At 47.7% G+C, this 12,432-nt stretch overlaps 1 protein-coding gene across 4 annotated transcripts in view; it reads left to right on the forward strand.

Moving 5' to 3' along the window:
• The window catches only part of seh1l (SEH1-like (S. cerevisiae)), a 55,987-nt gene that overhangs the window by 26,117 nt on the left and 17,438 nt on the right, over window positions 1–12,432 (forward strand). For 2 of the 4 annotated variants that reach the window (XM_078215678.1, XM_078215679.1), the window contains exons 1-3: window positions 1,858–2,041; window positions 5,886–5,936; window positions 11,410–11,556. In XM_078215678.1, the coding sequence (XP_078071804.1) occupies window positions 1,931–2,041; window positions 5,886–5,936; window positions 11,410–11,556 (309 nt within the window). In that variant the 5' untranslated portion in view covers window positions 1,858–1,930. Of the gene's footprint in view, window positions 1–1,818; window positions 2,042–5,885; window positions 5,937–11,409; window positions 11,557–12,432 lie in introns of those variants that run through there. The other 2 variants (XM_078215677.1, XM_078215680.1) reach the window with 2 other exon arrangements.

The raw sequence follows: 12,432 nt of genomic DNA on the forward strand, positions 1-12,432 counted from the left end.
TCTTAGTTACCTGGTGAACCTGCAAACCAACCTTTTGCGATTCATGCACAAGGACACCCAGGTCCCTCTGCACAGCAGCATGCTGCAATTTTTTGCCATTTAAATAATAGTCCATTTTGCTGTTATTCCTCCCAAAATGGATGACCTCACATTTACCAACATTGTACTCCATCTGCCAAACCCTTGCCCACTCACTCAAACTATCAATATCCCTTTGCAGACTTTCAGTGTTCCTCTGCACACTTTGCTCTACCACTCATCTTAGTGTCATCTGCGAACTTTGACACACTACACTTGGTCACCAACTCCAAATCATCTATGTAAATTGTAAACAATTGCGGTCCCAACACTGATCCCTGAGGCACACCATTAGTCACTGATCGTTAACCAGAAATACACCCATTTACCCCCACTCTTTGCTTTCTGTTAGTTAACCAATCCTCTATCCATGCTAATACATTACGTGCACCTTTATCTTATGCAGCAGCCTTTTGTGCGTCACCTTGTCCAATGCCTTCTGGAAATCCAGATAAACCACATTTACCGGCTCCGCGTTGTCCTGACAAAATGTCTAGAAGATGACCATGTCATAACCATCATCCTGTTTCACTATTCAGGCAAGCACAATTAAGACCTTATGGCAACACCCATGGTTCAAACATTAGTACCTACTTGACTAATTCAAGCAAGGGACTGCAGAGATGTCCGTCTCAGCCGCATCGGATATCAATGACTGCTGGACTGATCACCACCTTGTCCAATTTTACCATTTCCATAAGCCTAACCCCCAAACAGCAAGGCAACAATCAGAAGCAATGCCACAAGAAAATTGACATCAAAGGTCCTTGGGTTGGTATTCAGAAAAGTGTTTGCAATTCGGATTGCAATTCCAGCCAAGTTCCAAATCTCTCTTCCACCTTTTTCCGTCTGGAAAAAGATACGAAAGTCTGAGGTCACGTACCAACCAACTCAAGAACAGCTTCTTCCCTGCTGCTGTCAGACTTTTGAATGGACTTACCTCGCATTAAGTTGATCTTTCTCTACACCCTAGCTATGACTGTAACACTACATTCTGCACTCTCTCATTTCCTTCTCTATGAACGGTATGCTTTGTCTGTATAGCGTGCAAGAAACAATACTTTTCACGGTATGTTAATAATAATGTCACACGGTATGTGTGACAATAATAAATCAAATTAAAACAAAAACTTTGTCAATAGTCTGAGCAACTCCTCCAGAATCCTGTGTTTATGTACAAGCCTTATCACTGCGCCACCTGTTGGCCATCTTCATATAGAGCACCTGCTGGCCGGTTCCTGCGGCTGGCATCCTGTGGCAGCACCACCTCCAGGTGCCTGGGTCCCACTTCCAATCTGCACCCTCTGTCAGTCATTTCCTGCTGCAACAGCCAGGGACAGCACCACCAAGTGGCTCCTCTGTGTTTACAGTAGCCAAGGACAGCGCCACCAAGCGGCTCCTCCGTGTTACAAGCGCCAGAAACACCGCCTCAAAGCGGCGCCTCCGTGTTACAACCGCCAGAGACACCGCCATCAAGCGGGCTCCTCTGTGTTACAGCAACCAGAGACACCGCCACCAAGCGGCTCCTCCGTGTTACAGCAGCCAGAGACACCGCCACCAAGCGGCTCCTCCGTGTCACAGCAGCCAGAGACACCGCCACCAAGCGGCTCCTCCGTGTTACAGCTGCCAGAGACACCGCCACCAAGCGGCTCCTCCGTGTTACAGCAGCCAGAAACACCGCCACCAAGCGGCTCCTCCGTGTTACAGCAACCAGAGACACCGCCACCAAGCGGCTCCTCCGTGTTACAGCAACCAGAGACACCGCCACCAAGCGGCTCCTCCGTGTTACAGCAACCAGGGACAGGCGCCAAAGGCCGCTCTCCGTGATCCCAGGCGCGGGCCGGCCGGCGGGATGTTCGTGGCCCGGAGCATCGCGGCCGATCACAAGGACCTGATCCACGATGTTTCCTTCGACTTCCACGGGCGGAGGATGGCGACCTGCTCCAGCGATCAGAGCGTGAAGGTGGAGAGGCCGCGGAATCGGGGGGGAATGAGGGGGCCCGGGGGGAAGGGGAATGAGGCCCGGGGCTCGGTGTGTTCCCTCTGGGCCCGGGGCCTTCCCTCTGGGCCCACTCTGCTGATGTTTCTTTCCGCCTCAGGGTGTGAAATCCCGGGGAATGTGAATATTTATGACCCAAAGGGACGCATGGACCGCGAGGGCAGGCTGGCGATGAGTTTCAGTCAAGTCGAAACACAACTTATCTCAACACAGTTGACCATTTCTCTTTTGGCCTTTTCACTCACTCGCAGTCCCCTCCAATCCACTCACATTCACTCTGCAGACTCCCAGAATCAGTCCCCCACTGACAGCCTGACCGAGAGACACTGGACTGGGCACAATCCCTGAAAATACCATCCCCAATTTCCATCCCCAGCAATGGCGCACCAGCTTGTCAACCACTAACTCCCCACACGAGCTACAAAATTATTTTAAAGTATTTTGCTCCCATACAAAATCTGCTACTCTTATTCTGGAAGCGTGGTTATTGTTAAGTTTAAGTACACTCTGGGACAGGGAGATGCCGGTATCTCTCTGACCATGCAGCGCTCCCACAGCAAATCCCAAGAGTGGGATGGCACGGTGGCACAGTGGTTGGCACTTGCCGCCTCACAGCTCCAGGGACCTGGGTTCAATTCCCGGCCTCGGGTCACCGTCTGTGTTTAGTTTGCACGTTCTCCCCGTGTCTGCGTGGGTTTCCGCCGGGTGCTCCGGTTTCCTTCCACAGTCCAAAGATGTGTGTCTTAAGTGCATTGTAAGAAGTCTCACAACACCAGGTCAAAGTCCAACAGGTTTATTTGGGAGCAAAAGCCACCTTTTGCTACCAAATAAACCTGTTGGACTTTAACCTGGTGTTGTGAGATTTCTTACTGTGTTTACCCCAGTCCAACGCCAGCATCTCCATATCTTAAGGGCATTGGCCATGGTAAATTGCCCCTTAGTGTCCCGGGATGTGTATGTTAGAGGGATTCGCGGGGCAAATATGTGGGTCTACAGGGATACGGGCCTGGGTGGGATTGTTGTCAGTGCAGCCTTGATGGGCTGAATGGTCTCCTGCACTGTAGGGATTCCATGAAATTCTATTCTATGAACTGACTCAGAGATGAGTGTGATTACTGAGCTAAACTAATCAATGTGGGGGCAGCATAGTGCTTAGCACTGCTGCCTCACAGCGCCAGGGACCCGGGTTCAATTCCGGCCTCGGGTCACTGTCTGTGTGGAGTTTGCACGTTCTCCCCGAGTCTGCGTGGGTTTCCTCCGGGTGTTCCGGTTTCCTCCCACAGTCCAAAGATGTGTGGGTTAGGTACATTGGCCATGATAAATTGACCCTAGTGTCAGGGGATTAGCAGGGTAAATATGTGGTGTTACGGGAATAGGACCTGGGGGGATCGGTGCTGAATGGCGGCCTCCTGCACTGTAGGGATTCTATGTCTCATTCTATGTGTGGAGCGGACTCGTGTCAAGACCAACACATTTGCTGCAATGTTCAATCAGAAAGGATGAGCTAGAATGGGTCAATCCAGATGTAAAGAAATTGTTGCTGCTTGGTTAGAAGTCTTATAGATTTGATTTATTATTGTCCCATGTATTGATATACAGTGAAAATACTGTTTCTTGGGTGTTATACAGACAAAGCATACCGTACATAGAGAAGGAAAGAAGAGGGTGCAGAATGTAGTGTTACAGTCGTAGAAAAGAGTTAGAATAGAGTTTTAAAAGCATAGAATGAGAGTAAAAGATAGAATTAGAGGGTCTGCTGGGCACAGCTTGCACGAAGTCGCCACACTCAGGTGCCACCTTGGAAATTTCTTGGAAATTATCTTGGAGATATAAGTGAGTCACTGATTAAATCCAATAAGGAATTCCTCTTTACCCAGAGAGTGGTTAGAATATGGAACTTGCTACCACATTAAGTAGTTAAACAACTTGGGTGCATTTAAACGTAAGCTAGATAATCACATGATGGAGAAAGGAATAGGTTTTGCTGATAGGGCAAAATGAGGTAGGGTGGGAGGAGCTTGCACTGGCATGGACCAGTTAACACAGTAAGAAGTTTAACAACACCAGGTTAAAGTCCAACAGGTTTATTTGGTAGCAAAAGCCACACAAGCTTTCGAGGCTCTGAGCCCCTTCTTCAGGTGAGTGGGAATTCTGTTCACAAACAGAACTTATAAGACACAGACTCAATTTACATGAATAATGGTTGGAATGCGAATACTTACAACTAATCCAGTCTTTAAGAAACAAAACAATGGGAGTGGAGAGAGCATCAAGACAGACTAAAAAGATGTGTATTGTCTCCAGACAAGACAGCCAGTGAAACTCTGCAGGTCCACGCAACTGTGGGAGTTACAAATAGTGTGACATAAATTCTGATTCTAGGATCGCATGATAAAGACTCAGGAGGAAAAAAGCAGAAATATTTATGTGAAATAGTGTGACATAAACCCAATATCCCGGTTGAGGCCGTCCTTGTGTGTGCGGAACCTGGCTATCAGTTTCTGCTCCGCGACTCTGCGCTGTCGTGTGTCGCGAAGGCCGCCTTGGAGAACGCTTACCCGAATATCAGAGGCCGAATGCCCGTGACCGCTGAAGTGCTCCCCAACAGGAAGAGAACAGTCTTGCCTGGTGATTGGCGGTCACGGGCATTCGGCCTCTGATATTCGGGTAAGCGTTCTCCAAGGCGGCCTTCGCGACACACGACAGCGCAGAGTCGCGGAGCAGAAACTGATAGCCAGGTTCCGCACACACAAGGACGGCCTCAACCGGGATATTGGGTTTATGTCACACTATTTCACATAAATATTTCTGCTTTTTTCCTCCTGAGTCTTTATCATGCGATCCTAGAATCAGAATTTATGTCACACTATTTGTAACTCCCACAGTTGCGTGGACCTGCAGAGTTTCACTGGCTGTCTTGTCTGGAGACAATACACATCTTTTTAGTCTGTCTTGATGCTCTCTCCACTCCCATTGTTTTGTTTCTTAAAGACTGGATTAGTTGTAAGTATTCGCATTCCAACCATTATTCATGTAAATTGAGTCTGTGTCTTATAAGTTCTGTTTGTGAACAGAATTCCCACTCACCTGAAGAAGGGGCTCAGAGCCTCGAAAGCTTGTGTGGCTTTTGCTACCAAATAAACCTGTTGGACTTTAACCTGGTGTTGTTAAACTTCTTACTGTGTTTACCCCAGTCCAACGCCGGCATCTCCACATCATGGACCAGTTAAGACAAATGATCATTTCTGTGCTGTAAAATTCCAGTACTTCACACCAATCTAGTGAGTAATATGCTGGTTATATTCTCATGGTTGCTCAGTATTACGAGTTGTAATATACTTGTGTTCAGGTAATGTTGTAAATTCCAATCAGCTCCACATTATGACACAAGTTGGTTAAAAGTAGAATTGAGAAGAGTGGGATTTTTCTCATCTCCAAACCTTTCCAGGTTATGCGGCGATGTGCCATTCATTCCCTGGCTTTGCAGGTTAGCAGGGGTGTAATGTGCTGCTCGGCATGTGGAAGTTGGGAAGAGACGGAACTTGCATTATGAGTTAATCATTTTGGGGGAGCACTAGTCACCACTCGGGACAAAGCTACATCAGTCACACCCATTGATCCAAAAGGTTCATATGCAATAGTTCCATGTTCCGCAGGCTTTGTGTTCCATTCATTCCATCTATAATGTAATTGCCCAATACCAGTCAGGAAAGTGTGATGAGAGGGGGCTTTTATTATCAATAAAGAAGCAGCTGATGGAGGAATGGTATTGATGTTGTTTTTAACAAGTGTTACATTGGTTTGACAGGTATGGGACAAAAGTGAAACTGGGGAGTGGCACTGCACGGCAAGCTGGAAGGTAAGGAGCTACTGCCTGAGTTGTGGAGGTACCAGTGCCTCTTTACACTGTATACATGTTGACATGTACACCAAATTATAACTGCGTGGTGGCACAGTGGTTAGCACTGCTGCCTCACAGTACCAGGGTCCCAGGTTCAATTCCCGGCTTGGGTCACTGTCTGTGTGGAGTTTGCACATTCTCCCCGTGTCTGCATGGGTTTCCTCTGGATGCTCCGGCTTCCTCCCACAGTTTGAAAGACATGCTGGTTAGATGCATTGACCTGAACAGGTGCCAGGGTGTGGTGACTAGGGGAATTTCACAGTAGCTTCATTGCAGTGTTAATGTGAGCCTTACTTGTGACTAATAAATAAACTTTAAGTTTAACTTTCTAACTGTTTTTAATTTGTGTGCGTGTGTGCTGTCCTATTCCACAAGGACTCAACTGGGAGAAAACCAGGTTCCATAAACTCTCCCTTACAAATAACCATTGTTTCAGCTTCAACACCAAACATTGATGTTACTGGAGGTGTTACTGAGTTCACAGGTGAAGATTAAGCTGAGCCATGGCGTGTTTTCATGACCATATCATTTGAAGGCTCCTTCACATTACTCAAAGCCTCTGTTACAGACTGTATAATACCCTCGATTATCAGAAATTTAGAAACATCAAACTGTTTTCATTGTTCTTTTGGTGGTTTGAATCTGTGACAAAAAGGCTCCCTTAATGCACAATACGAACAGAAAAACAGAAAATAAAATCCTGTAAAGAATTCAGGAGAAACTCATTTCCCCAGAGAGCGGTTAGAATGTGAAATTCAGGTTGTGGCAGGATCAGTGGAGCGAAACTGAGTTTAGATTTTAGTTCTGTGACCTTTCATCAGAAGTGGGAAAGGTTAGAGATATAATAGATATTGAACCTTGGGTAGGACAATGAAAAAAGGTTGATGATAGGGTACAAGGCAGGAGATATTGAATCACAGAAGTTAGTTTTCCAGATTCAAAGCGAATGGTGATGGGGCAAGAAAAGAAATGAAAAATGTTCCTGGAGCAGATGTGCAGCAGATGTGCGTCAGAAATCAAACATAAGAGAAAAACCAAAATATACAAAGAGGAAACAAAATGGAACGGGGATTATGGTCTTCAATTGTTGATCTCAATTTTGAGTCTGGAAGGTTGTAAAGTGTCTCATTGAAAGCTAAGGTACTATTCCTCGAGCTTACGCTGATCTTCACCAGACAGTACAGCAGGCCGAGGACAGAGATGTCAGTGTGAGAGCTAAGGTGGGGAATTAAAATTTCAGGCCATCGGAAGCTTGGGGGTCATGTTTGCAGATTGAACTGAGCTGCTCCGCAAACAGGTCACCTGTTCCGCATTTGTAGAGGAGACCTCACCGTGAGCAGCGAATGCTGTAAGCTCAATTGAAAAGAGTACACTTGAATGGGAGTGGCACTGTTGATCAGGGATAGTGTCACGGCTGTAGAGAAGGTGGACGCCGTGGAGGGACTGACTACGGAATCTCTGTGGGTGGAGGTTAGGAACAGGAAGGGGTCGGTAACTTTGCTGGGTGTTTTCTATAGGCCGCCCAATAGTAACAGAGATGTTGAGGAGCAGATGGGGAAACAGATCCTGGAGAGATGTAGGAATAACAGAGTTGTCGTGATGGGAGATTTTAATTTCCCAAACATAGATTGGAATATCCCTAGGGCTAGGGGTTTGGATGGAGAGGAGTTTGTTAGGTGTGTCCAGGAGAGTTTCCTGACACAGTATGTGGATAAGCCTACTAGAGGAGAGGCTGTTCTTGATCTGGTGCTGGCTAATGAACCTGGACAGGTGGAGGATCTCTCGGTGGGTGAGCATCTTGGGGATAGCGATCATAATTCTATCTCCTTCACGATAGCATTGGAAAGAGATAGGGTCAGGCAGGCTAGGAAAGTGTTTCTCTGGAGTAAAGGGAAATACAGTGTCATCAGGGAGGAAATTAGACGGGTAAATTGGAAGGAGGCATTCTTGGGGAAAAGTGCCGAAGGAAAGTGGAGGATTTTCAAGGAATGTTTGTCTGGAGCTCTGCATGACAACGTTCCGATGAGACAGGGGGGTGTTGGTAGGGTACGGGAACCGTGGTGCACGAAGGTTGTGATGAACCTGGTGAATAAGAAAAGAGAGGCGTACAGAAGGTTCAGAGAGCTAGGAGGTGTTAAGGATTTAGAGGAGTATACGCGATGTAGGAAGGAGCTTAAGAAGGAAATTAGGAGAGCGAGAAGGGGTCATGAGAAGACCTTGGCGGGTAAGATTAAGGAGAATCCCAAGGCTTTCTACAAATATGTCAAGAGTAAAAGGATGAGATGTGAAGGCATAGGACCCTTAAAAGGTGAAGGGGGAAAAGTTTGTGCGGAACCGTTAGAAATGGCGGAGCTGCTTAATGAATACTTTACCTCGGTATTCACGGTGGAAAGGGATCTGGGTGGTTGTACTGCTGGATTGCGGAGGACAGAAAGGATCGAGCATGTGGACATAAAGAAAGAGGATGTGTTGGAACTATTGAATGGCATCAAGGTTGGTAAGTCGCCGGGACCGGATGGGATGTACCCCAGGTTACTGTGGGAGGCGAGGGAGGAGATTGCGGAGCCTTTGGCGATGATCTTTGCATCGTCGATGGAGACGGGAGAGGTTCCGGAGGATTGGAGGATTGCGGATGTGGTCCCTATATTCAAGAAAGGGAACAGGGACAGCCCGGGAAATTACCGACCGGTGAGTCTAACCTCAGTGGTTGGTAAGTTGATGGAGAGGATCCTGAGAGACAGGATTTATGATCATCTAGAGAAGTTTAGTATGATCAAAAGTAGTCAGCACGGCTTTGTCAGGGGCAGGTCGTGCCTTACGAGCCTGGTTGAGTTCTTTGAAAATGTGACCAAGCACATTGACGAAGGAAGAGCGGTGGATGTGGTCTATATGGACTTCAGCAAAGCGTTCGATAAGGTCCCCCATGCAAGACTTCTTGAGAAAGTGAGAGGGCATGGGATCCAAGGGGCTGTTGCCTTGTGGATCCAGAACTGGCTTGCCTGCAGAAGGCAGAGAGTGGCTGTGGAGGGGTCTTTCTCTGCATGGAGGTCAGTGACCAGTGGAGTGCCCCAGGGATCTGTTCTGGGACCCTTGCTGTTTGTCATTTTCATAAATGACCTGGATGAGGAAGTGGAGGGATGGGTTGGTAAGTTTGCTGACGACACCAAGGTGGGTGGTGTTGTGGATGGTTTGGAGGGATGTCAGAGGTTGCAGCGAGACATAGATAGAATGCAAGACTGGGCGGAGAAGTGGCAGATGGACTTCAACCCGGATAAGTGTGTAGTGATCCATTTTGGCAGATCCAATGGGATGGAGCAGCAGTATAAAATGAAGGGTACCATTCTTGGCAGTGTGGAGGATCGGAGGGACCTTGGGGTCCGGGTCCATAGGACTCTTGAATCGGCCTCGCAGGTGGAGGATGCGGTCAAGAAGGCGTATGGCGTACTGGCCTTCATTGGTCGGGGGATTGAGTTTGGGAGTCGGGAGATAATGCTGCAGCTTTATAGGACCCTGGTTAGACCCCACTTGGAGTACTGCGCGCAGTTCTGGTCACCTCATTACAGGAAAGATGTTGAAGCCATTGGGGGGGTGCGGAGGAGATTTGCAGGGATGTTGCCTGGATTGGGGGGCATGCCTTATGAGGATGGGTTGAGGGAGCTTGGTCTCTTCTCCCTGGAGAGACGAAGGATGAGAGGTGACCTGATAGAGGTTTACAGGATGTTGAGGGGTCTGGATAGGGTGGACTCTCAGAGGCTATTTCCAAGGGCTGAGGTGGTTGCTGCGGGAGGGCGCAGGTTTGGGGTGCTGGGGGGTGGGTGCAGGGGGGATGTCAGGGGTGGGTTTTTCGCTCAGAGGGTGGTGGGTGAGTGGAATCGGCTGACGTCGGTGGTGGTGGAGGCAAACTCGTTGGGGTCTTTTAAGAGACTTCTGGATGAGTACATGGGATTTAATGGGATTGAGGGCTATAGATAGGCCTAGAGGTGGGGATGTGATCGGCGCAACTTGTGGGCCGAAGGGCCTGTTTGTGCTGTGGCTTTCTATGTTCTATGAATTGCTGCTTCGCCTGAAAGGAGTTTTTGGGGCCTTGAACGGTGAGGAGAGAGGAGGTGTCGTGGGAAAGGGAAAGGGTATTGGGGGTGATTGAGGAGTGAACCAGGGTGTCACGGAGGGAATGGTCCCTTCGCAATGTTGAAAGAGGAAGGAAAGATGTGTTTGGTGGTGGCATCGTTCTGGCGATGGCAGAAAATGATCCATCGAAGATAGAGGCTGGTGAGGTGGAGGGTGAAGAACCCGACTGTGGTTCTGGGAGGGAAGGGTGAGAGCAGAAATGTGGGGAAATATGGTGGATGTGGTCAAGGGTCCTATCAACCAAAATGGTGGTGGGGGGGAACATCTCAGAAACACTGTTGTGGAAGGTTGCATCATTAGAACAGAGCCAGGCTGATTGAAAGAATGGAATGGAATCCTTACAGAGTGTAGGAGACAGGGAAGTGTCTTTCTAGTTTAATAATATCCTTTCTATAGTAGGGTGACCAGAACTGTACACAGTATTCCAAGTTCGGCCTTACCAATGTCTTGTACAACTTCAACAAGACATCCCAACTCCTGTATTCAATGTTCTGATCAATGAAACCAAGCATGCCGAATGCCTTCTTCACCACTCTGTCCACCTGTGACTCCACTTTCAAGCTATAAACATGTACCCCTAGATCTCTTTGTTTTGTAACTCTCCCCAACGCCCTACCATTGTGAGTAAGTCCTGTCCTGGTTCAATCTACCAAAATGCATCACCTCGCATTTATCTAAATTAAACTCCATCTGCCATTCGTTAGCCCAATGACCCAATCAATCAAGATCCCGTTGCAATCGGAGATAACTTTCTTCACTGTACACTATGCCACCAATTCTAGTCAATCTGCCCTCATAGGACAACTCTATTGTGCTAATAGAGTTGAATAACTCTATTACAGCATGGTGGCAAAGTGATCAGCACTGCAGCTGCATAGTGCCAGGTTCAATTCCTGGCTTGGGTCACCGTCTGTGTGGAGTTTGCATGTTCTCTCCATGTCTGCGTGGGTTTTGCCCGGGTGCTCCGGTTTCCTCCCACACTCCAAAGTGGATTGGTCATGTTAAATTGCCACTTAGTGTCGGGGGCCGAACAGGGTAAATATGTGGGGCGATGGGGATAGAGGCTAGATGGGATTGTGGTCGGTGCAGACTCAATGGGCCGAATGGCCTCCTTCTGCACTGTAGGGATTCTATGGTTCTATGAATAAAGTATGTTAGAAGGAGGCGCATGTGGACTAACATGGGCAGGATGGGTGAATGACCTGTTTCTCTTTGCAACATATGGTTACCATTCTAACTGAGCTTCTTCCCACTGCTGTCTCTAACCTAACGTACAGTGTTTTTAACACAACCTGTTTTGTAGACGCATAGTGGATCAGTATGGCGAGTGACGTGGGCCCACCCTGAGTTTGGGCAGGTGTTAGCCTCATGCTCCTTCGATCGGACAGCAGCTGTATGGGAGGAAATAGTGGGCGAGTCTAATGATAAACTACGGGGACAGAGCCATTGGGTAAGTTTGGATCTTTTCATTCCCGGTGATGCTGGGTTTGTGGTTATCTTTGGACGGTGCTGCTGGTGTTTGCGATGGATTGTAGAGGATGACAGTTATACGGCATTCCAGTCCCCAGGTCAACTAGTCCATCTGAGGTTCAACAAAAATTCAATTTATAAAGCTCAACTTATTAGCTTAAGACAACATTCCACTATTGGACAAACCAATTATTCGAGTGGAAGTACAATTTTTATGCGGTTAGTGAAATGGTCAGTGTTGTTTTAATTATCAGCCAGAATTGCAAGCTGACCAATGTATGGGGAAATGCAATAGATGCTGATTGAAGCGAGAAGTATTGCATTTCAGTTGCACCTTTCACGACGTCAGGACATTCCAAAGAACTTTACGGCTAATGCAGTACTATTGAAGAGCAATCAATGTTTTAATGTCGAAAATGTGGCAAGTAGTTTTGTGTACAGTAAGTTACCACAACTATCAATGTGATAATGACCAGATAATGCATTCGTGATAAAAGCAAAATACTGCGGATGTTGGAATCTGAAATAAAAACAGAAAATGCTGGAAAATCTCAGTCGGCCCGACAGGGCGGCACAGTGGTTAGCACTGCTGCCTCAGTACCAGGGACTCGGGTTCAATTCCCACCTTGGGTGACTGTCTGTGTGGAGTTTGCACATTCTCCCCGTTTCTGTCGGTTTCCTCTGGGTGCTCCGGTTTCCTCCCACAGTCCAAACATGTGCAGATTAGGTTGATTGATCATGCTAAATTGATTAGCAGGGTAAATACATGTGGTTACGGGAATAGGGCCTGCGTGGGATTGTGGTCGTTGCAGACTCGATGGGCTGAATGGCCTCCTTCTGCACTGTAGGATTGCCC

This window comes from Mustelus asterias, chromosome 7 (assembly GCF_964213995.1).
Source record: "Mustelus asterias chromosome 7, sMusAst1.hap1.1, whole genome shotgun sequence".
Taxonomy (NCBI): Eukaryota; Metazoa; Chordata; class Chondrichthyes; order Carcharhiniformes; family Triakidae; genus Mustelus; species Mustelus asterias.